This window comes from Phoxinus phoxinus, assembly GCF_949152265.1.
Source record: "Phoxinus phoxinus genome assembly, chromosome: 5".
NCBI classification, from domain to species: domain Eukaryota; kingdom Metazoa; phylum Chordata; class Actinopteri; order Cypriniformes; family Leuciscidae; genus Phoxinus; species Phoxinus phoxinus.
In genome coordinates, this window is record NC_136880.1 from 6,536,324 (window position 1) to 6,562,458 (window position 26,135).

Genomic DNA, 26,135 nt, shown 5'->3' on the forward strand with positions numbered 1-26,135 from the left:
CGTAACTATACACAAAGATGAATGACTTCAAGCTGACATTTCCCACGAATTCAGACCCAAAAGCTCAAACTATAAATCAGTTTTATAAGCTTACTGATGTGAATCAGGGTAATGTTGGGTTACTCAATAACTATGTTTTTGTTATTTTTTTAACCCCCAAAAATGTACATACTGAATGACACCATGCCTGTGGGTTTTATTTGTTAAACTGCATTTGTCATGATCTGAGTCCACATATCCCGACCTCTGCTCCCTCTGCTGGTGATCTTTCCCAATGTTGATGAGACCAGGCATTATATTTAGTCAGTTTTCATTTTTTTCCCTCGATCTCCCAGTTTAGCTTTCGGAAAGGGAATCAGAAAAGCTGAAAAACAAAAAACATGCATTTTCAGTTCCTGTAAATGAAACGCATTAAACCAGACAAAACACTTTTTTTCTTATTCGGAAAATGTAAAAATAAAATGTAAAAAAGGCATTTACATTAAAAAAAAATTGGGGGGGGGGGGGGGGGGAATTGCAGTCTAGGGCAAGTTATATTTGTGTATTTATGTCTCTGGAAAAGAGTGATCTATGACAGTATTAACATATAAATATATTTATACATATTTTGTGTCTATTTGTTAATGAGGGATTTGTGGACACGTCAGTGTTTTTGGATTTGTGGAGTAAAAGTTATAGCTTTTATTTTGAAGTAAAAAAATATAAAGTTAGACACTTGGGGTAAGATGAGCCACCAGGATTGGCACAGAAGGTGACATGCTGTTATTTTTAAATGTAATGATTATTGTAATCAATGGGTTTATTATTCAGTATTTCCATGAATTAGATGCACATTTCAGACATCTTTGCTTTCATTTTCTATAGGTTAGTTGAGTGAAGTCATTCAATTTGCGCTCATGTTGCTACTATGACATATTTTCAATTAAAACATGGGCAATTAAATATGTAAATATTCACATGCTTGTATAGGCTTTAAGTCACAGAATAATTAATATATTTTACTGGGATTCTGCTCTCTCTCTCTGTCATCATTTATTTAATTATTCAACTGCTAAATTGTCAAAATGCAAGAATAGTTGATTTAGTAGTTTACCTTAATGGCACTTTAATTAATCAGAATTATTTCAAAAGTCATTTATAAAATTTAGCCCAGATGGAGGAGGGGATGGGGGCTTTTTACCCCAGTAGGGGGGTAAGATGGCCTCTATCCATAATATTACATTTTGTTTCAACTAAGTGAGCAAATGTTTCTATTTAGTTTCCTATAAAAACACATTGGCTGATGCATCATCATCCTGCACATGCTAAAACTATATCTAATATGTTAAACTTTAAATGTAAATGCACATAAATGCTTTAATTTTGCGTTTTACAACATCTTCTGGTTGAATATAAATGTAATGCCAGTAAATGCTGGTGTAGGAAAATGGAAAATGACATAAATTAGTTATAATTTTCATCTTGCACAAGCTTGCACTCGTACGGGAAATGTAGATTCGAGGAGTATATTTCCAATACCAATGTATTTAAAAAGCACATAGTAATACAATGTTGACCATAGTGCTGCACAAACAGCGTACACACGCATTATTGTACTAGTTTCCATATGACGCTGTTCAACACATTGCATTCTAACTTGCATTGACCAGCGAAACGAACGCCATTTGGAATTCCCCCTCTGTGACCCTCGGGGACAAACCATTATTATCGAAAACGGGGGTGACGCCGCTACTCTAGCACTTGTATTTTGGTGTTAACCGGGATACCGTGTTTTACATACGAACTGTTGGATAATTAAAAAGCCTAAATACTTTTTCCAAACGCCTGAATTCCACACAGTCTTGCTAGTCGTTTGTGTTGTGTGCGCTGAGCGGATCGACGCCGCCCGTCGGTCACGCGAGCAGTGGATCGCTCCGCTCCGGTCTCGCAGCTCAGCGCGTTTGCTCGCGTCGGTCAGTGTGTGTTTGATTCGCCGTAGCGCTGATCTCAACCGACGGTAAACGAACATGTCTGTGGCTTTCGCACAGCACCGGCAGCGCGCCAAGGGCGATATAACGCCTGCCGGGATACAGAAGGTAATTTTCATGTAATCATTTATCGGAGTTGCGCGTGCAGGAACGGTTAGTGGGCTCGGCTAGTTAGCCGTGACATCTCTCCCGCCAACACTCCCACGACACCGTAAACAAAACATTCAGAGACACGTTCGTCGCGTTTAACCGCTCATACGAGTATGACGCAGAGCTGAACATCTCTGATATTAATCAAATATATGATTATCTGCTCAGCTCTGCCGTGTCTTTGTTAGCCGCTACGCGCTCGACACTCGGATCATTCACAATAGAGGCTGTTGTGTAACGTTACTAGCATCGCAGAGGACACGTTTAATCGTGAAAACTGTGCCGTCGACGTATCGTTGCTAATAACGTTACTTTACGCATGATTTGTTTTTTTTAATCACATATCGTTTCACGCACGTATGCTAATAGCCGAGTTCTCCGTATCGATTACGCACGTCTGATTTGACCTGTCCACCTTTATTCTTCGGCTTTTCGTTATTCATGTCTGATTTGATCAGTGAAACCTTTACTTTGTTGATGTATGTTTTGCTGTTTTTATTCAACACGTCTGATTTATCGATATTTGTGCGTTAGTTTTTATTAATCGGGTCTGATTTGGTCAGGGAAGATTTGTTATTCGGTGTTCTATTGCTCATGTCTGATTTAAGTTGATCTGTTTTCCCTAGAGTATTTTTTATTTTATTTTCATGTTTTATTTCACTCGAAATTGGTCTTGCATAACATTTTCACAGCAGAACATCTGTATGATGTATATATATATTATATAATAAAGCACACAATTACACAGAAAATGTAGCCAGCCAAGCTTTTGCTGCTTGTGTTGGTGTTTCTGTGAGCTGCTCTCTCTCAATCAGGGGTTTTCAGTCCTGCAGACTCCTACACACAGCAGTCACAACATTCACATTCTCCATTATCAGAGATGTGATGATCTGGGAATCCGTGTGCACTAAATACACACGCATGCATTAACATTTGTTTGCCCTTTTTTTGTCTTTTGACGTAAACGTTAAATGTAAATATTTTTTCATATTCATTAATTAGAGTCTCTGAAATGGTGTGTAGTTGAGGAAATGATGAGATGAAATGATCTGAAAGCATCTCACACACTCACACACACACATCAGGTGTTTTTCCTCCTGTCTCCCGAAGCTTTGTTTATTGTTCGCTCATTGCAACACATTAAATTAATGTTTAGGATTATACATGTCAAATTTTTAGGCAGTAAAATGTATTTAGGTGTCATCCAGCGGCTCATGTTTACATATTACTCACATTTAGTGACCAGAAAATGTTGTTTATTTAGTAATACTCGGATGTTATAGCAAATTATTAAGTGTGTGCAGGGATTTCCCACGTTATAAATTTATTGCACAAATGATTATAAACCATGGTCAGTATCATGTGTTGCGTTGTGAAATTAATTGTGTCCTAATTTCTTACACTTGTGGAGATGAACCCTTCAACCTCTATTTTTGACGGATTATGTGAAAACGGTTATTTTTGCATTTCCAAACGCATGCAGCGTTACTTCGCACAACGTTTGATAACTTTTTTTATTATAAAAATTATTTAAAGTGCCCCTGTAGTCAATCATTGTATCCCTTAAAACTCATCTTTGATCCCCGAAATCATATATTTAACCGTTTTTCCACTGGGTGACGATAATAGGGCTGTAAACGATTAATCGAATTCAAAATAAAAGTTTGTGTTACATAATATGTGTGTGTGTATTGTGTATAATTATTTAGTATATATAAATACACACACATGCATGCATATAATTGAGAAATATTTGCATTTATATACTTTTTATATGATTTATATTATATATATAAATATAACTTTTATATATAAATAACACATTTTTCTTAAATATATACATGCACGTGTGTGTATTTATATACAAAATAATTATACACAATACACACATATATTATGTAAACACAAACTTTTATTTTGGATTCGATTAATCGCGATTAATAGTTTACAGCCCTACGATCACACTTTGATCTGATTGGTTACAAGGTAGTGTGTGACGTCAGAAACACCAGCGATTGACCAGCTAATGTAGAAGTCCTTCGTTTTGCGTTTGATGTGAGGGTCTGTGACTCAGATCTGATTTGATGTGCTAGTACTAGACTTGTACTCATTTATTGAGTTATTTTTCTATAATGTTTAATTAACATTGTGACATTTGAAACGCAGTTGCTGGATGAAAACAATCAGCTGATCCAGTGCATCATGGACTTCCAGAGTAAAGGAAAAACAGCTGAATGTTCACAGTAAGTCCTCGCACTTCATCTCTATGTGTGTGTGTGTGTGTGTGTTATTTCTGTGTGAGCCTCGGGTAAACCTTACTCCAGACGCGAGGCTACGACGTGTTGTGAAAGCAATCCGTGTTAATCAGAGTTACTATTTCATCTAAATACGATAATTGAACAACAAAATATGGGAAATTAGTGTTTAATTTTATTGCTAAAACAATCTTTTCACTCAAAATGAACGCTGGTGTCCGTCTAATATAGACACAGAGGCATTTCGCACGGCTACGAGTGTGATATTGCTCATATTAATATCCTGTATTTGATACAGCTTTTATTCTTCAGGTCAATCATATATTCATGGGAGAGAGAAAATATATTTTTGGATTAGGAAAGTCATAATATCCTTTCAGTGGTTAAAGTTACCAACATCTTTGCTTATGCTGCACTTTATTTGTATCATTTTGTTTTATTGATTTATTTTTATTAATACATTTATCTTTTTTTAAAAGATATTGTTTGATAAGTTATATCTCTGATTGTAGTCCTTGAAAACCTTCTGATTGGCTGTGGTTATCGTGATTTTTCATGGCTGATACTGATTTTTTACAAGCAAACTGGCTGATTCCCATACCGATTTCTGTTTGTTTTTAAACAAGAAATAATGAAAGGATGATTTGATTGGATGATTATTTGAAACACAGTGCTTATTTGGTATTTAACAGGCCAAACTAATCTTCTGAAATTAACGGCAGTAACTGCGCATTAGTCAATGTAATTTAAGGTGAGATAAAAATGATGATCCTATAATACAAAACTGACGTTTACTTCTAGCTTTTCAAAAGTTCTTCTTTACAAAAAGAAGATCGAAGGTAACAACATCTAGTATTAATAATAGAGGCTCTCTAGATAATAACAGGCTATAATCTGTCATTTTTTGTTTGCCTGTTGTGCATTATCAACAGATTTATGATGAACTTTCTCTGTCTGATCAAGTTTGTTGTGCCGAATGTCGTCGCTGTTGTTCCTCCGCGATCCATTGCAATCTTCACGTCCTGCTCACAGATCAACTATCGATTGATCATTCATATTTTTATATTCAAATTCCTTATTTAACTTTTTATAAATTAAAAAATGCAATGAAAATACAAAAATACAGCGTTTTTTTCCTCTTGAGATCTTTGATCGAAATTCCTAATGATCAATTATCGATCGCCGATTAATCGTGCCCATCCCTAACTTCCACGCAAAAGACTTGTGTGCAAATGATTCCAATGTAACCGGAAAAATCGTGTTAAAAGCAAAAACCGCCCGGTCCTGATTTATGGCCGGTCAGCCGGTGCATCCATAGTTTTTGATTGATTTTGTAGCGTCTCGACTGGTGTGTACAGACTAATGGCTTGTCGCTGGAATATTATCTCATCGCGTCTGGCTGAGAACTGAGTGTTTGCTGCAATAGTGTACAAGCACAAATACTCTAGGATGCTGCATACTTGTTCCTGATTCAGTCCGTGATCAAAGTGTGTTTCTCGTTTCTCTTTTCGACAGCTACCAACAGATGTTACACAGAAATCTGGTGTATCTGGCCACAATAGCAGACTCTAACCAGAACATGCAGTCTCTGCTTCCCGCGGTGAGTACTTATCCTCCGTTTCCCACACGGTGGCCACAATTATCATTAAATATCATATCTCTGAAGTATTTTACCATTTCATATTTACATTTTTAGCACACCAGGGTGACTAGGAACATGAAGTTGTCCAGCCATGACCACTTGTTTTTGCAGGAGTATAAATATGAGGAAACTCCCTTACAAATTCCCCTAATCATTCATCACGATGAGTAAAACAACAGAATGTAGTTCTGATGTGCAGCAAGAGATTGTTGAGCTTCACAAAAAAGAAAGTAGCTGAAAGAAAAGGGCTAAAGCATTGAAATTCCTCCATCAGGACAATATTGGCGCTTTTCCACTGCATGGTTCGGCTCGGCACTCTGTCTGTTATTTAGTAACAAACCCACCAGATGGCATTGGTGCAAACAGGAATAAAAAGTTCCCCATGCCCACGGTTAAATATACAGCTGGATCTTTAATGTTGTGGCCTATTTTTCTGCTGGAGGTCCTGGACTACTTGTTCAGATACACGGTGTCATGGATTCTAGCAAATACCAACAGATAAAAAATCAGATATTCTCTGCTAGAAATCTTATAATGGGCCATGTTTGGATCTTCCATCAGGACAGTGATCCAAAACCAACACCAAAGTCAACAAAAACATGTTAACTGCCCTAGTCTAATTTCATTCAACACAACACAATAACACATTCTGCGTGAACAGCCGCTTAAGAGCGGTTAATCAGGCGCGCCGTCATGTGGTCGAGTCATTTCTTCTCTCAACTGTTATAATTGCCATTTCGTCAACATGTCTAATCGTAATGTTTGCTAACATTTTTATTCAAAACCGTGATTTCGCGATTTAAAAATAAATAAATAGTGGCAACATTAGTCACATGAATCGGTAAGAATCGCCCAGGTGCATTAGGGGTATATGTGCTCCAGAGTGGACATCAGTGGTTGAGTCATGTGTCTTTCTGTGTTTCTCTATAGCCGCCCACTCAGAACATGCCCATGAATCAAAGTGGCGCGACTCCTCAGCTCCCCCATGGGCACAGTATGCCCCCCGAGGGGCCGCCCGCCCCACACATGCAGAGCCAGATGAACGGACAGATACCAGGTAAATTCAGACACCAAACCTTTCCAGTGTACTCGCTGTCAAACTCCCAGAATGAACCGTTGAATCAGCCTAAATTCAGAGGCAACTTGTCTGGGAGTCTCTTGGGACAAACTACAGTACTGTGAAAAGGTTTAGACTGTTTTGAAAAAATGCAATTTTACGCAAGTGTGTATGTTTTCAAAAGAAATCCCATGAATAGTTTTAGTAATAGTTTCGTAATTACTTTCATGAATAGTATCAATTCAATTCTATTATCAAGGCTCAAGTTTTGGGATTTCAACTTACGGTTTTGATTTTCTAGCAATCTTAGAGTCCATATTATTAAAGGAGATTCAGATCAATACAGAGAACAACGGTGTTGAAAAATCGGTGTTGCCTACACAGTGTTATCCTCTTTTTAAAATTTGCACCCTGTTGACTTGAATGGGGCAAGTTTTAAACCTGCTTTTATTTCTCTTATCATCCTTGATGTGTCATTACAAGTGCACAGCCATGTTGAGTGATTCCTTCAGAGTGAACACGAGTGAATCTGACTGCAGGAGATGTGAAAGATAGTAATAAAAATGATGTTAATTCAGCCAGCGCAAATACCTGTATTTAGTTCCTGTTTTCGGTCGAAGTCCAAAGTAGTCGATTGTCGAGTTCACGCGCGTGATCATAGGTAACTAAGCAACAGTGGAGACTCAGACTGTCAGCCGAAGACGGTGCTGTCTGGTTTTTTGAACCTTCTGAATGTTTTGTATCTTCTTGTTGGTTGCTTTGATATGAGTAATGTTCTTATGATTTTGGGATTGTTAAAGGATTGTGTTTTGATTTTATTTTCACATTAAATGTTATTAATCTCTGTCTGCTTCTGGAGGTCCGAACCACATGTCCATACAGGGCCCCGGACCCAACCAGACGCCCAGCATACCCAGTGGCTCCATGAACATGCCGGCCAGCAGCCATGGCTCCATGGGGGCGTATAACCACGCAGTGCCCTCCTCGCAGGGCTTGCAGTCACAGGGGCAAATGAACATGAGCCAGGGGCAGCCCATGGGTAATTACGGCCCTCGGCCCAACATGAACATGCAGCCCAATCAGGGTACATCTGCTCTCTAGTCACTGTCTTATGTCTAAACAAAAAATATATATATAGATTTTGAATAATAATGTCAATCACATCATTGAAAAAGGTTTCACTTTTAAGTGTTTGGGCTTATTTTTTGCTCTAGGGCCCATAATGCACCAACAGGCTCCTTCCCAACAGTACAACATGCCTCCTTCTGGTGGAGGTGGGCAGCATTACCAGGGCCAGCAGAACCCCATGGGCATGATGGGTCAAGGCAATCACGTGATGGGGCAGAGGCCCATGCCCCCCTACAGGCCGCCACATCAAGGTATGCTCAACTTGTTTTGTTTAACTATCATGTGAAGGAGGTATTACTCATCATCGTCGGTTGACTTAAAGAGGACCTATTATGCTTTTGTCCATGTTCAACTTTCTTTAGAGTATAATGTTGCTGTTTGAGCATCAAAAAGCTCTGCAAAGTCCCTCCAGCGGGAGTCATTCTCAATATCAGTGTCACTGTTTCTGAACTCCCTGAAACGCCTCCATTGTAGTCTTGAGTTTTCTTTCGGGAACGAACACGTCACAATATTCCCCGTTTAAATAATTCATACGCAGAATAAAGGGGCGGGGCCTGGTTGAGTTAGTTAGTAGTGTGTTGAAACTGGCGGTTATGGTAAGAGGCGGGGCATTTCCCAAACACGCTCGAAGCGCTTGGCCAATCACAACACACTGATCCAGCCGACCAATCAGAGCACATTGTGCTTTTCAGAAGGAGGGGCTTCATAGAGACAGGAACTAAACAGAGCGTTACTGACAGACTGGGAAGAGAGGAGCCGCAACAATGGGGAAAATAAGGTTTTTTTTTTTACATTCAAGCTCGAAAATCTGGACTTTGTTTTTGGGCTCTACTAGAACAGACTTCAAAAGAAGGGCACAATAGGTCATCTTTAATGGTGTCTGTGTGTGTATTTTTAGGACCTCCTCAGCAATATGCTGGTCAAGAGGAATACTACACGGAGCAATACAGTCATGGAGGACAGGGAGCACCAGAGGGTAGGATGCATTGACTTGCAACCTGCTATTTTTTACCCGTTTTAATGTTTGTCCTAATTTAGATCTATAGTTAGTGCAGTAAATGTTTGTTTACTCCTTAAAGGCGAACCTTGCAGTAGGGGTTGAACGACTTTTATGAACGATTTTTTAAGTCGACATTTATGTGATAAGTCGACTAGTCGCTGATGACGTCATTAATGCACAGATAAGCCTGAACCTCGAGCTGAGACTGAACGCGGGATGTCTTGTGCACAGCTATTGCATATTGAAGCAGCGCTGCCTACAAGGTTATTGCTCCTACATAACAGCTTATTTTTATCAGTTATTTTGTCCATGGGTCATTATATTTCTCACAGATTTCATTGATGAATCACAGAACATCATTGACAGTAAGTTTCTGCGCTACTAAACATTTCTGTGCACGTGATCGGCACGTGGTGTGTGAGCTACTGTCTGTATGTGTGTGCGTTACAATGCAGCAGCGCATTAGTTTAGAACGGTGATTACCTTATGTGTACTGGAGCTGTTTAAAACGTGCATTCACCCGATCAGTTTTGAGCATCCGGACGGTTATCAAACATATCTTGTGGTGCGCTTGGAGTATCCATTTATTTGTCATTTTAACTGTTGGCAATGGAGTGTAAAAGTGGATGTCAAAGATTTCTTATCCTGTTGCGCCCTCTATAGGCCATGATCAGCGACTAGTTGACATCAAGCTTATAGCGTCATGGCAGAGCATTAAAGTCGACAAGTCTATGCAACCCCAACCTTGAAGCCCATCATCCTTGCTATTATAAAACCTGAGTTTTTCCACCCCCTAAATCAAACCAAAGAAATAACAAATATATTTTGCTCAAAAGAAAGTTGAAATGTGCTTAAATATCATGAAATATATTGTGTACACTAGGGCTGGGTTGACAAGATTGATGAATCGATTTCAATCGATCTTCATTTTGATGAACCGATATCGATTCTTACATCCCAAGATCAATCTTTGATCTTCAGTTAAGATTAATGCATCTGCCATCCAATAATTACAATAAGCTTTGTGCTTTGTTGCTTTTGATTAAAAAAAAAAAAAAAAAAAACGTAGCTTGTTGTGCACTTCCCTCCACCCTCCCAGCCTGAATGTAGTGGTGCCGGAGGGCGGACAGTTGCGCATGAAGTGCTGGAGTTCCTGAAAACACAGTTCATATTACTTAGCGGATAGCCTTGACAAAGTCTTTGATAATTGCCTGGTCTCTTTTTCCTGTAGGAAACGCACAGTATGGTCAGCAGCAAGAGGCGTATCAGCAGGGTCCACCGCAGCAGCAGGGTTACCCACCGCAGCAGCAGTACACCGGACAGCAGGGATACCCCGGACAACAGCAGGCCTATGGTACGAGTTATATCATCACATTGACAGATTAAGTCCGGAGTAGGGTCTTCATGCTGGGTCTTAAAACTCACACAATTACATCCATGAATGAACAAATCAAACAAAAGTAATTGAAATAGCTTAACACCAAAAAAAATTTAGAGTGGTTTCCCAAAAACCAACTGAAAATGCAACTTGTAATGACTTCTACAGTCTCAAAATAAATAGAATGGTCCAAAAAGTTAAGAGAAGATCTTATCACCCCTTACAAACAAGGAACCGGATACAAAAAGATGGCGAATGAACTCTATAGTTTGCAAGTTCAAAATTAAATTAACAGGATCATTACACTACCTGGACGGGGCAGAAAAAGGCAGCCATCAACGGCTGCAGCCAGATTTCTGAGAAGGCAAGTTTGGAAAATCCCTTGAGTGACTGCAAAAGACCTGCAGCAAGACTTGGTGGTAACAGGCACTGAGGTTTCAGCTTGCACAGTAAAGCTTGTACTAAACGCATGCCAAAACTCTTAAGATGTACACCACTACTGACCCAAAAGCACAAGAATATTAAAAATAAGCCAAAAAAGTTTTGGGATTCTGTTCTGTGGAGCGATGAAACAAAACTTTTTGGCCCTATGGGTCAGCGGTATGTCTGGAGGAAGAAGAATGAAGCTTATGCTGAAAAGAACACTGTCTACAGTTCAGCATGGTGATGCTCTGGGGCTGCTTTATATCCTCTGGCACTGGAAACCTGCAGCGTGTGGAAGGCAAGATGGGTTCATTGAAGTATTTGGAAATCCTAGGAGAAAACGTGCGCACTGTGGTCGTTGACAGCAGCGCGGATTGATAGAAATGGAAAGAAAATAGTGCCGATTAAAACTGAGGTATGAATTTTGTCTGGAGTGTTTTTTGTGATGTAAATTAATCAAGCTTTGAAACGCAAATATTTTTTTCACGTAAAAACGCACAGTTTTGTGGCCCCGGAAACTAACCAGGACTACTTTCCTGAAAAACTTCCAGCGAGTGGGTCAGTGTGTATGCACTATAGTGTCAGCAATATGCTTAATCTATATTCAGTCTACATTCCTGGTAAGAATACAGAGTATAAACTTCAACAGTCATTTATTCCCATCAATAAATACACTTCCTTTAATACCAACAGGTCCGTCTCAGGGCGCTCCGAGTCAGTACCCAAACTACCCCCAGAGCCAAGGGCAGCAGTATTCAGCCTACAGACCACCACAGCCTGGACCACCACAGGGACAGCCGCAGCGCCCCTATGCATTTGACCAGGTGAGAAACCTCTTGCAACGCTCATGTAGCCATGTGAAAATATCCACTTGAGAGCAGTAGCACCAGTGCCACCATGTTCTACGCTAGAGCCCTGCATTTCAGCCCGAGCCCGACGGGCCCCGACTTATTTGAGCCCCTAGGGCCGGGCTTCGGACCAATTTTCACGTCATAGTTCACACACGGGCCGGGCCTCGGGCCTGTTTTAGGCTTATCCTTCTTTTTATAGCCTATTTCAGACATGTATTAAAATTAAATATGAGAAGTTGACGATGGAAAAACAAACATAGAAAGACGTTTTAAACCTATCACACTGACATATGACTGACACATGACAGTCTGCTCGCGCACACACACACGCACGCACACAGGTTTCCCGGCGGCACGACCCAAGATTTGCGCGACCGGCTCGCTGTTTTAGTGTCCCCGCCAGCAGCAGAAGTATAGCGAGCGTGACTTCAGCGCAGCTGGAATAGTTAAAGAAAAAAGTACGACTGGATTAAAACCTTCCACTGTGGATGCTGTGATCTTTCTTCACGATGCTCTGTAAGAAACTGTTCTTAGCATGTTAGGGGCTGTCTTGTTGGTTTTCGTTTGAAAACGACTTTATTTTCATCAGTCTGTTGGAAACTATTGGAAATAAGAATGGCCATGTTCTGTAGTGAAGACTTGATTTTTGAGGTAAGATAATCTGCATGTTTGTTTTTAATTTAATGCCATTTATTTGATTTGTTTAGATTGTAGGCTATAGCTCATTTCGTTTGCGAGCGCTGTTGCGACTGTGAGCAGCAGAGCAGTTTGCCTCAGCTTTAAAAAAAATATAATAAACGTTTAAACTATAACTGTCTATGTGTGATATGCTTAAGGTGTTTTATGGATTTTATTGTAGCCAAGTGAAGTGTTGATTTGAGAGGCTAAATGGATCAAACATGTTTAACTCGCTGTCGGCTGCTTGGTCGTCAATAAAAAAACAAAGAAACCGAACATTTGTCTAAATTAACTTAATAAAGAAATGAAAAGAAACATAACTAACAAAACTGACCTATTTTAATGGCTGCAAATAGCTAGTTTGCCCTAAGCCAGGCTACAGCTGTGTATAAAAAAAAAAAAAAAAACGGGCTCGGGTCGGACTCGGGCTGATAATTATGATGAGCTGTCGGACACGGGCCGGGCTAGGGCCTAGATTTGAGGCCCGTGCAGGGCTCTATTCTACGCCAGCACCTGATTTTCTAGCACTGGGGCAAAATTTGATTTGATTTTATCATAAAATTACTATTGTTTTGCATTAAAAAGTGCAGTTACTAATAATATTACATGTTTTTTTATTGAAAATGTAACTGTAAAGCAGTGAGCTTGAATTGATATGCAGATTTAAATATTCTGCTTTTATGTACCATTGTTGTTCTATAGTATCATAATGAAGTGACTGACAGCTTCATTGATTATAAAATTAGTGCTCTTAAATAGTTTTCTGTAAAGTTTGTTTTTCATGAGCCTTTTTGACCCTACTTTTTTCTATATTAAGGATTGGAAATGGCTTAAGTGCCATCTACTGGTTAGAGTGGGCATATCATGGCCTTTCTTTTGTTTGATTGCCAAAGTGTTAGTTTTCCTACATCTTTAAACTTTTTGTTTTAATATCACAGATATTTAGAGCTTTGAAGTGCTGGAAAAAGTGTGAAGCACTTGAAAGTCTTTTAGTCTCAAATGGTTGTACTGAGATGAATAATGTAAAAAAAACTTCAGACTATTTCTGCCACAATACCACGGTTATACAGTTAGGGTTGCTACATTAAATCCATGGTGAATGTTGGTGATTTGTGGATTGAAAAGCCTTCTTTAACTGGTTTCTCCTGGTTTCCACGTCAGATCTGTTCGATCTGATATCTGTGGTTTATAACGGAGGATTCTCCACTGAATTTCAGTGCTTCTCACTAGATCTCACTGCGATGTGTAGTAATTGTGTTGTGATCAAGATCGGCCCGCGAGTAAACCTGTTGGAAGCTCAAACGAGAGTAGCTCGTAAACGAGATGTTCGTTCTGCTTTCGTTTCATTTGCCATCTGATGCTTCTCATGTGCAACCGCAATGGCAGCTCTCATCAGTTGGTCAATGTGGCGCTGGCACCAGTGCAACCTCTAACAAATTTTGTAGCACCGGCAGGGGAAAAGGTCACAAAAATGCAACCATTTGGTCCCAGTCTGGAGCCCTGACTTGAGAGTTGTTCATAAGTACCCTGTTTAAATGAGAATTTGAGGTGTTTACAGTGTGACTGTAATCTACTGGTGGCATCATGTTCACTAATTTAGTCATTATTTCTGTGTGTTCTCTTTTGAATCATTGCGGTTTTTTTTTTTTTTTTTTTTTCAAACATTTGTTTCTCACGGTCTTGGAATTTAATCGTCTCATTTGTGTCTTCAAAAGAAATAGAAACTAATGTTTTCAAGTGTGACACATGACTCTTTTCAGTAATACATTGTCAATTGTCTTGCTAGCCGTGTTGCTTCACCTCGTGTCTTTCCTTACAGGGGCAGTATGGCAACTACCAGCAGTAGATGAGGAGGGTTTGACTTCCTGCCCTTGCGTCTCCCATTTGGAGCTGTGTGTGATCCGGTGAAGGGCTACTGCGCTCTCAAGATCTCTATACATCACCTATGAAGAGATGAATCTTCCCCGCTAATGTAGACTGAACTCTTCATTCGGCCACAAGCATTTGAACAAACTGAACAATGATTGGCTCGATATCAGCACAGGTGATCTAATTGTGAAACGCCACAAAACTCAATTGACAAAAAAAAAAGAGAAAACGTTCACATTTTAAGAATTTCCTGTCGACTCGTATGTGCATTTTTAGGTTTAACAGAGAAGCAATTTCATAGCAGCAATGCCTTACGTGAAACAGCTGCCTTATTTACAGCAACTTACAAAATCAGTGAAAATACATAAACACACACACACACACAGCAATGTGCATAAGCTATGGAACGTGTTTTGTTTTTATAATAAAATTCATTGTGTGTTGTTGTTGTTGTTTTCTTCTCCTCTCCCGCAAGTGTCAGAGAAGCAATAATGCTGAGGTGCGAATGAAGGCTAGCGGAGAGGTGGAAATGGTTTTAAATTTCAGGTTCAAAACTATGCTATGATGTATAAATGTGTATTATGCTTCATCAGATAGAGCTCAGATTGAGTCCAGGTGTTGAACAGTAGCTCAAAGTGTTGTCCCGTGTGCTTATTGACTGTATTGAACTTTTTTTTTTTTTCTTGTTTTGTTTTTGGAGGTGGGACGTTCCATTTAAAATATGTATGTCTTGCTGAGATTTGATTAAAGCGATCTGGTACTGTAGTGGTTTGTATTTAAGTCATGTTTGAAGTATGGTGCAGTTTCTTTTCTTTAAATTGAGTGGGCCTAAGAGTCTCAATGAAATTGTCAAACTTGCTATCAAAGCAGCAATTTGTCTTTTTAGGGTCTAGTATCTTGTAGGGTGCCTGATTACAGGTGGTTGCTAATGATGGTTCTTCTGCAGTTAGACTACAATATGTCTGTTTTTGCTTCTCCGGTTCAGTTTAATGTGTGTGTAAAGTGTGTAGAAGCTAAATCAAACATAAGTATGGGCTACACACCTGTGAGATTAATGCTTTTTTATTTTATTTAAATATATATAAAAAGGTATGCACATACAGCTTTCAGCTTGTACAGTTATTCACTGTGGTTATGCAACTGTGTTATATTTTGAGCATTTTGTTTTTGTACAGTCAAGTGTTTTTTGTTAATGAGTGAACAGCATGTTGTGGATGCATAGATAATGAATTAAACGCTGATATAATTGACATTTTACCAATATATAAAAAATAGCATTTAATTCCAATGCAAACTGACATGCAAGTAAAACCAGAATTTGCACTCCAGCCCATCAGAAAATGAGACATTTCATAAATCATTCAGTAAAATAAACAATGTTAGCCGTATAGAGCCAATGAAATCAAAATGACAGCTTTATGAGTTTATCCTTATGGTTATCTATATGCACCCCTAAGCAATAACAAAATTTGCATTTAGAAGATAAATGTGTAATTTTTTCAAAATTTTAACTTCTCAAATAATGTTAATTCTTCAAATAATCTTCAAAATGTCTGTTTTCTGTCCAATCAAATGCTCTCTAGGAGCTAAAGTGTCTCGTCCACTACATTGTAAAATCACCTTTCCGAAGTTTAGACACAAACCAGCAAGCAATGTGCATTGGATGAGAACAAAATGACTTGATTATTCCTGCTAAATTATAGGTAACACTTTATTTTGATAGTCCACTTTAGACATTCTGCTAACTATAAGTAAGATCCCACAATTAAGCCATTCGTTCCAGACTGTATCTACTTTTGTCACCCTCATGGAAATCCTGCTGGATTTCATTTTGTATGACTCCTGTTCCTCTTTGCCCAAAGATGCAGATACCGGTCCTGCTACTCACTTTAAACCCTAACGCTCAAAATAATGAATTGGTTTGAGTAGGACAAACTTAAATTAAACTAATTAGTTCAGTCAAATTAACTTTTATGAGTATTTAGCACTTTCTTTTTCTTTGAAGTTCACAGAACTGATATATTTTAAGTAAACTGAACGGTTTCATTGTTTTGAGTTTTATGAAATTATTTCTTTTAATTTAGTCCCATGTCTTAAAGGTATAGTTCACTTTAAAATTTAAATTCTGTCATCATTTACTCACCCTCAAGTTGTTTCAAACCTGTATTAATTTATTTCTTCTGCTGAACACAAAGAAAGATATTTTGAAGAATGTCAGTAACCAAACAGTAATCTGTACCCATTGACTTCCATAGTAGGAAAAAAAAATACTATGGAAGTCAATGGGTACAGACTAATGTTTGGTTACCGACATTCTTCAAAATATCTTTCTTTGTGTTCAGCAGAAGAAAGAAATTAATACAGGTTTCAAACAACTTGAGGGTGAGTAAATGATGACAGAATTTTAATTTTAAAGTGAACTATCCCTTTAAGTTAAGTTTCACTGAAATGGCTGGGATGTCTATTTCCCAGCATGCTTTGCCGATGGCACTCGAAAGGGAGAGTAAATGCTAAAATTAAGTGTAATATAATGTGTTTTTTATACATCACAAATATAATTTGTGCAAGATTAATGTTAAGTGGGAGATTTAGTAGTGATTAATGTTTTGTTATGCTAATTCAGAATAATTTATGTTAATGTTGGTTTTAGGATACTTACCATCATGGTGACGAGTGGAGCATGAGCTTGATTTGAGAGCAAGTAATATCTTTAAATTGTTGCACTCATACAGCAAGTGCTTTTGTATAACATACTATTGCCAATATGTTAACAAATTAGTATGTTACCAGATTAGCTTGTTAAAGCTAGCTAAGTTTATTCTAATAAAAGTCTTCACATTGAGATTACATGATAGTTTTAAGTTAATTGTATGAATTAGTGTCCTCAAACATTTCAAGTTAAGAACGATTCAAATATATAAGTACAATATAAAAATCTGCTAGTTCTGCTTACTTAAACTTTGAATTTCAATTGACAATTGATTGCCTTAAATGTTTTGAGTTTTGCCAACTTATTCGGGTTTACAGTGGATTGTTGCCCTTCTGCGGCCCTGTCCAGCTCTCCCTGTCTTCCGGTATCTCCTCAATGCTCTTTAAACTGGGAGACACACCAAACCTCCATGCCACGGCACGTATGGATGCAGGGCCGGCTCTAGGTTATTTGGTGCCCAAGGCGAGAGTGATTAAGAACGCATATTGAGAAATGGCGGGAGGAGAAAGGGAGGAATCCCCCATCAGGAAGGAGAAGCCATGGAGGAGACTTGGCAGGTGAAACCAGGGGGACGACTGACTGAGACAGAGCTGTAGACGGTGGAGACCCAGGCGGAGCTGAAGTGCCGATGAGACCGGGTGACACTGAAGGTCCTGGAGGCCAAGGCAGAGCCGAAGGGACGAATTGCCGAGGTGAAACCAGGGTGCGGGATGACTGAGGTGAAGCCGGGGGAAAGCGGAGAGGCAAAGAGACAATTGACCAAGGCAGTGCCAGAGGGATGAGGAAGCCTGGTGGAGCCATAGGGACGATGGTCCCAGGTGGAGCTGACAGTTTGACTGGCCGAGGTGGAGTTGCAGGTTTGGAAGTTCTGGGCGGAGCAAGAGGGTCGACATTCCAGGGCTGAGCTGGCACACCAGAAGTCCAAGGCGGATCCACAATGCTCTGAACAGGCAGCATAGGAGGACACAAAGGACTGACATGAGACAGGGCTGAAGGACTGCAGTGCGGACAGAGTGTTCAAAATGGCCTTAATGGACAAATACACAGTCTAATAAACAGCCTCATTGGTCGATGCAGGACAGACAGATAATACAGGAACAGCCTCTTTGGCCGACATGGGACAGGCAGAGGAGCTGAGAGTGGGATGCAGGGCGGGAACATCAAATACATCAGTGAACTGTTGTTGGCTGACGAAACAGGCAGTGTTAACACTTGCATTCTCCACCAATTTTATCAGGGGTGCTGAGCTCAGTGCACTTACATCCGCCTTGGCAGAAGGGACAGGGGTCCACTTCATCTCCACGTATTCCACCAGTACTCCCAAGGGGACGGGCGATGTTGCAGGCTCACGCACCTGGTCAGAAATTTCACTGGGCTCGGGCTCCGGGACGATCATCGACTCAGACATCGGCTCTGGTGCTGGCATCATGGTATGCTCAGGCTCCTTGTCTGCGGTGAGCTCTGGCTTTATGTCCACTGGGGTGGTGGCAGCGGGTGCTGTGTGGACTGCAGTCGTAAGACACAGTAGTCCAGTGTCGAGGTTACACATGGTCATGTTGTAAGACAACATCTGTATTGCAAACCCCTCCATGTTGCTGTTGTTTTCTTGGTGTAGGATTTCCAATGCAATGGCATTACTACAGAAACCAATGCAGATATTCAAGGAAACGAAAGAGTGCCACAGGACACACAAATTGAATCTGAACAGTTGATATACATGGTGGACAGTCAATCATATAGATCAGATTTCAATGAGATAAACAAATAATCAGATTTGGACCATTAGAGGGTATTTAATGTCTGCATTGTGATTAGAGGGTTAGAAACAGCAAAAAATAAGACAGCAACCAAAAATAAATCTCTGTTCAGGAACTGTGCTGTCATAAAGATCAACACAGCTTCCGTTCATCTCACTCAATATTCAGACAATTATAATTCACAGCGGCTCTCAGGGCAAGACTCTGAGCTGCCACAGCGGGGAATGACTCAGTCGTTGCTGGAAGGCAGAGTATTCCCCCTCTCTCTCTTCTTTGTGTTTCTGTCTTTCTCTCTTTATGACAGAGGGATTGTGAGGGGGAAATGCAGTTCTCTGCACACTTTAATTGGAGATGTGTCACACTAAATAAATAGTGTGAAAGCAACCAGCAACCAGAGGCTTGAACTGGTGGCCCAGGGGAAGCCAGCAGCTTTATTGGGCCGCAGCCACAGTGCCACGGGCCACAGAAGTGAGGCTACATTAACAGACTTTTCACCAGTGTTTTACATATCTGCAATTGCCATAACCAGAACCTTTTTTAACATGTTTATTTTACTTATTATTTTAATGGGATACTCCACCGTTTTTTCATATTAAACTGTTATTCCCTTAACTAAGACGAGTAGATACATACCTCTCTCGTCTCAGTGCGTGCACTCAATTGCTTAGCTTAGCCCAGTTCATTCATAGGGACCAAACAGAGATGAAGTTAGAAGCGACCAAACACCTCCACGTTTTCCCTATTTAAATACAGTTACACGAGTAGTTACACGACCAAGTATGGTGACACAAAATAAAACGTGGTGGTTTTCTAAGCGGGTTAAAAAGGATAACTATAATGTATGGCGGAATAGCACTTGGAGCACTTGGACTCGGCGCAGTAATATCATCACAGTAATATCATCAGGAGTGAGGATATTACTGCGCCGAGTCCAAGTGCTATTCAAGTGTTGCGGCGCGCCAGAGCGATTAAAGGGATAGTTCACCCAAAAATGAAAATTCTGTCATCATTTACTCACCCTCAAGTTGTTTCAAACCTGTATGAGTTTCTTTCTTCTGCTGAACACAAAAGAAGATATTTTGAAGAATGTTGGTGACAAGACAGTTGATGGACCCCATAGTATCTTTTTTTCCTACTATGGAAGTCAATGGGGTCTAGCAACTGTCTGGTCACCAACATTCTTCAAAATATCTTCTTTTGTGTTCAGCAGAAGAAAGAAACTCATACAGGTTTGAAACAACTTGAGGGTGAGTAAATGATGACAGAATTTTCATTTTTGGGTGAACTATCCCTTAAAGTGCACGCACTGAGACGAGAGAGATATGTATCAACTCATATTAGTTAAGGGAATAACATTGTTAAATATGAGAAAACGGTGGGGTCTTCCTTTTAACTATACATTTACATGGATACACTTATTATGTGCCAATGTGGGAGAAATCGGTTTGAATATCTACTCAGAAATAACATACTGTACGAATCCACACAAAAATCTTTAGCCTGCCTATTAAACATTCAAACTTTATTATTGTATTCTAATCTGTTCTGTTTTTAAAAGTTCATTGGTTGGTGTAACTGTATTCCAGTAATAGTGACTGATCTTTGCCATCATATCTGGTTCTGATATCATTGCTTTTGGTTTGTAACCAACATGTTCATATTAAAGTATATTATCTAATCAATACTTTAAAATGTATCTCTACCCTGACTTTACTGTATAGATTTTACATTTTCTATGCATGCAATATAAATATGTAAATCAATATCTCAACATATATCAATGTTTTTCAAAAAGCATCAAAACCTTCACCTTGAATCTTCTGTAACACAGGAATGCAGTAACTCTCTTCATTGAGTTGAGTCAGTGTGTCCTGTAGGGGGAGTTAGAGAACTTCAAATAAACCTTCGATGAATATGTTTCATGGGTTTCACAAACCTGATCACAGCTCTGGAGAAATGTGTGACAATTACGTCTATCATATCTTATTACTATAAACACAAATGGGGAAGTTAACAATGATTTTGACTTCAACTTGATAAACATGCCGTGTTCATGGAGACAGAAAAATCAGCAATACGAAACACAATGCACAGCCAAAGTCGTTTTTGCAAGTGTTTAAGTTTTAGACTGACAAACTTGAGAGCAGCAAAGAAGACCATTTGTTTACTTTTGCTGGGTGCATGTTCATTAAGGCTTAGTGCATTTATCATACATGATACATGATGCAGATTTTAAGGTAGTGTTGACACTCTTATTGTTATAGCAGCATTTTTGGTGCTAGATAAAAAAGGAATTTTAAAAATCAATGCTTTTTTAACATTTAAAAATCTCAATGTTTATATAAGTTTATTTGCTGTAAGTGTTTGATGGAGAGGCAGAGCATGAGATGTGTAGTGGAGATGGTGTCCTTGATGCGAGTCTTTGAGCCAGAGGATGATGGGATGCGTTACTCTGGTGGGATGTCAGGATCTGATGTGTTGTGTGTAAAAGAGAGTAAGAGTTAGGGTTAGTATGTCAATGCATTGACATAAGCTGCTATCAGTCTATTTAATACACTTCACAGGACTTATAGAAGATGATGGTAAGCAAGTTACATTTAGCCAACATAGCATGACATTTTTGCAAAAATATATATGTAAATTATTACATTTTAAACCTTGTATGAATGATCATTAGTCTGTTTCATTCAGCATAAATGTTACCTAAGCTGCATTTTGAGTGCAAGTTGTGTTCAATATATACATTTTTTATCACAAATGTCCTTTTTACCAATGCCATTTATTTGCATCAAATACCAATTTATAAAAGAAAACATTGGAAGGGCACATTTGAACAGAGGAAACATTTTTAATAACTCTGGTCTCATTGTACATTAATATTTTATTCAGTGGCAGCCATGTGTATATGTTTGCTATAATAAGTATGGATATTGGCCAAGAGCAAAGTTAAATATCCGTTTGAGACGCTTTTGTCCTTGAATGGAGCAGTGAGGGAACTCAGCGTGGAGTGTTGGTGAATCCTCTAAATAGCCCTCGGCAAAAGAAAGCCTGATTAACATGCCAAGAACCACTCCAGCTATCACTCACCAACTGTTTGTATTTATAGTTCCTGTCTGTGTGTGTTTGTGTGAAAGAGAGCTTGAGAATTTTTTGGCTTTTGATAGTGTGTTGTCCTGTTGTGTGTGTTACTGTGGCTCAGTCCTCACAGCTCCCAGCGGACAGGAGGTGTGTATGTTTGTTCTAGAAAGAGCGCGGCTACATCTCACTGAAGGTCAAACATTAATAAAGGTCAGGATTGGAGAAGAATGCTATCGACTGCTTTGCTATCCCAAAGGTAAAATGTTTGAATATTAGATTAACTTTCATTTTTTTATGTGAACTCACAAGTATAAAAAAAAAAATCATAGCTTGCAGTTGAAAAAAAAAACCCCAACAACTTTGAATCCAAAATGGCTGACTTCTGTTGGTGAGTAAAACTGACTCACCACTTTAGTCAGAGAACTACAGAGTTATGCCTAATGGCTGACTACTGATGTCTGTGCCAATTATTATTATTTTATTTTTTTTGTGCCATGTTTTAAGCATTTTAAGTGCCATGAAAACAATAGGTTACTTGCGTAACCCCGGTTCTCTGATAACATTAAGTGAGGTGTCTCACTATGGGATACGCCCCTTCCGCGTATTCCTCAGAAGCCCATTACGCCAGCCCCAATTGGCTGGCAGACGTGACGTAGTGTCTGGGAGGGGCTACCTCACCCCTCGGTATAAGAGGAACTACACAACGTCATACGACATTCAAAACAAGCACACCTCTTCCTCGCTTCATACAGCAAGGAGGGTGATCTGGTGAGACACCTCACTAAATGCTATCAGAGAACCGGGGTTACGCCAGTAACCTATTGTTCTCTTTCAAGCATACGTTTCGGTGTCTCACTATGGGATATCCTAACTCCCGTATTGCCAGATAGCCTGTCTCGAAGTCTCCTGCCAACCACAGCACCGCCTCCGGGGCTAGACGAGTCATGAGTCATGACTCAATTCCAATGCTCAATACTGCATGTGCTAAAGTTTGAGCTGTAAACTTATTACCCGCCGCTTCGCAAATATCCTGTACCGTGACTCCTTTAAAGAGAGCCCACGAAGTTGACATTCCCCTTGTTGAGTGTGCACGTAAACCAGCTGGGGGCGCATGGCCCATACTGGAATATGCCAATGAAATCGCCTCGACTATCCAGTGCGACAACCGCTGCTTAGTAATCGGCTTTCCCGTACGTGGCCTCATCCAAGATACGAACAGCTGATCACTTACCCTGAACCCTCTGGTTCTTTCCATGTAAATGCGTAAAGCACGTACTGGACACAGCTCATTTAGCTTTTGCTGTTTCTATGAAGCAAAAGGTGGTGGATAGAAAGCTCTCAGCTCAAAAGAAGTGATAGAATTAACTATTCGGGCATAAATGCAGGATTAGGCTTCAGTACTACCCCTGCATCCCCGGGCATGAACGGTGTACATGCTGAATGCACAGAAAGTGCGTGAATCTCACTTACGCGCTTCGCCGAAGCCAATGCTAACAACAGCGCCGTTTTAAACGACAATATTTTTAGATCAATCTTGTCCAGTGGCTCAAATGGGGACATTGAGAGAGCATCAAGTACCAGTGCTAAATTCCATGAAGGGGAAAGCTGTTTTGAAACTGGCAAAGCGCAACGCGCACCCTTCATGAACCTGCATACCAAAGGATGCTGCCCAACGGTTTTATTATCAAAACCCATGTGACAAGCAGATATAGCGGCCAAATACACTTTTATGGTTGAAAACGCTTTCCTTTGTTCTATCAAATCCTGGAGAAATGATAGAACGACTGCCACTGAGCACTGAAAGGGAATCTCGTGCTTAGCCGCGCACCAGCGCTCAAACACGCCCCACTTGCATTCATAGAGAGACCTAGTTGACGAAGCTCTAGCATTCTCTATGGTTCTGATAACACTGTTTGAACCACTCACTGGCCAAGCCCATAGTGCTAGGCGCTCTGGGTGGGGTTGAAAGATCTCCTCCCCTGCTTGTGACAGTAGATCTCTGCGTACCGGGAGAGACCACGGGTCTTCGTACAGCATATGCATGATCTCCGCCAGCCAGTATTTCCCTGGCCACCTCGGAGCTATTAATATCAGTTTCATTTTCTGGGGGTACAGTGAACACTTTATTGAATTTTGAACATGAAAAGTGCTTGTGACTAGTGGGTGGGTGTGCACCACTGCACCGTATCTTTTCCTTTTCACCGCTCTGCTTCCCCTGGCCCAACCGGGCGCTGCTTTCCCCACAGAACATCTGTGAACATACCCTGTCAAACAGTCTTCTTCTTCCTCCTCGCTCCCTGAAGATGGGGATTAGGATGAGGTTAAGACCCACTCTGACCCGCTGCATTTATGTAAGGTCTCTGCCGTTTTGGAATGCGAAAGTTGGGGGGTGGGCGATCTGCCGCTTGTGCGAAGGTGGTCCTTCTTTTTTTTCTCCGCATCTCCTTTGCATCAGCGTCAGAGCTGAGCCAAAAATGCCCTCTGCGACGACCGGTGCGTCCAGGATGGCTTCTTTTTCCCTGTCGGAGAGATTCGCCAGATTAAGCCACCGTCCCCTCTCTTGGATCACCATTGTGGCCATGGCTTTCCCAGCGGCTTGAACCGCGCATCTCTGAAGACGCAGAGAAAGATCCGTGATGACACAGATCTCTTCCCAGTGTGTCTGACCTGGCATGGTGGACACTTCGTCCTGCAGCTCCGCTTGGTATGCGGTCAGCAGAGAGATCGCGTTCATAGCCCTGACAGAGAGCGCGACTGCTTTACAAGAGCGTTGCGTCATGCTTGACTGGAAACGGTCAGCTTTAGATGGCAACGTCGGATTTGCAGCCGCCGTGCGTTTCGGTTGCAAGTGCGCGGCAACTAATGGCTCCATGGGGGGCATTCTGAGAAGGCCTTCCTTTTCCATCCCCTCTACGTCGAGGACGGAGCCACCCTGCACGGGTATTTTGCTGGTAAACGGCTTGTCCTTCCATGTAACCGCGACCTCCTCCAGGAGCTCTGGGAAAGCAGGAAGGAGCTGTCGTGCTGCACGTTTTGCACTCGGCAGCCTCTTGCCCTCATAGCGAGACTTTGCAGTCTCTGCTACCACGGTCGGCCACGGAATGTTTAGTTTCCCTGCAGCGCGTTCGCACACATATGCAGATCCACACTGAGTAGCGGGGAGGATGGTGCCCTGCCCGCCTCTTCCGTGGATCCCGCCGCAGCGAGGAGTTGTGCCGGGTGCACGGGGGGGAGGAAAGGGGAGTCCTCGAAGTCTTTCTCATCGTCAGAAAGAAGAAAATCCGATTGTTCCTCTTCCTCGAAATCAAGTGCGTTCTCTTCCTCGTCCGTGCAGAGCCGGACGCCGCCCTATCTCAGCTTTCACCTGCCAGATCCAGTGCCTTATCCCAGGGAGAAGCATGTCCTGCGTTTCTCCTTCCCGCGATGAGGCACTCATGCTGCGATTTTCCAGTTCCGAGAAATTGGTATCGTTAGTGTTTTGTTAAGAAAAAAAGAACAAAACAATTAAAATTATAATGAATAAGGCAGATGTTTATGAGTTTTCAATAATAAATAATTAAGTCAGCTCATAACTCTGTTGCATAAAGAGGAGTTTATAAAAGAAGGTTTTATCTAGTGCTGTTGCTAAGTTAAAAATTTACTGGCCAGCCGAACATTATGAGAGTGAGAATATAAGGAAAACTCTATATCTCAGCCTCCTCGTCTGGGATTGCCGTTTTTTTCCCTATCTCCATACTGAGGTGTCGAGATCGTGGAAAAAACCGGTTTCTATTTTATGTGTTTAATCCCCAAACTTCTAATATAGTAATGTTATGGGTATTAAGTATCATGGTATGACAGTGCCTCGGGTTAAAGAGACGCTTGCAAGCTATCTCTCTCCTGAGTCGGCGTCATTATAACCCTGACGTTACCCACCAGCCATCATAAATAATAGATAAATATTATTAGGCAGCGCTGGTCGGTAAAGTATATAAGGACATGAATGAATGTGAGGATGTCAGCGCTGACGCTATTCGAGAATTGCGTCGCACAAAAGATAAACTATACCAGGGAGGGACAGTTTCGAGAAACCGTTTCTCTCTCTGAGGAGGGTCGCAGCGCCGCCAGTTCGGTTGTTTCCTGCTGGTGCTCACGGAGTGATATATACATTTTTCTATGTAAAGAAAAATAAAGATAAAATATGTCTGTTCTT

General features: G+C 40.6%; 2 protein-coding genes across 5 annotated transcripts in view; both read left to right on the plus strand.

Moving 5' to 3' along the window:
• The window catches only part of rpe65a (retinoid isomerohydrolase RPE65 a), a 222,353-nt gene extending 211,671 nt beyond the window's left edge, over positions 1-10,682 (plus strand). Inside the window, exon 7 of the mRNA XM_079614110.1 lies at positions 10,645-10,682. Within this exon, the coding sequence (XP_079470236.1) occupies positions 10,645-10,667 (23 nt within the window). The 3' untranslated portion in view covers positions 10,668-10,682. The remainder of the gene's footprint in view (positions 1-10,644) is intronic.
• ss18 (SS18 subunit of BAF chromatin remodeling complex) lies at positions 1,566-15,163 on the plus strand. 4 transcript variants are annotated; one of them, XM_079614111.1, is made up of 10 exons: positions 1,618-2,075; positions 4,284-4,360; positions 5,888-5,972; positions 6,945-7,071; positions 7,931-8,155; positions 8,286-8,450; positions 9,098-9,175; positions 10,431-10,553; positions 11,694-11,824; positions 14,349-15,163. In XM_079614111.1, exons 1-10 carry the CDS (start codon positions 2,007-2,009, stop codon positions 14,373-14,375), a joined length of 1,107 nt encoding a protein of 368 aa, XP_079470237.1. In that variant the 5' UTR covers positions 1,618-2,006; the 3' UTR covers positions 14,376-15,163. The 4 variants fall into 4 exon arrangements, with proteins under 4 accessions (XP_079470240.1, XP_079470237.1, XP_079470238.1 ...); XM_079614112.1 differs by having other exon boundaries at positions 1,734-2,075; positions 7,931-8,110; XM_079614114.1 differs by lacking the exon at positions 9,098-9,175 and having other exon boundaries at positions 1,566-2,075; positions 7,931-8,110.
• The last annotated feature ends 10,972 nt before the right edge of the window (positions 15,164-26,135 follow it).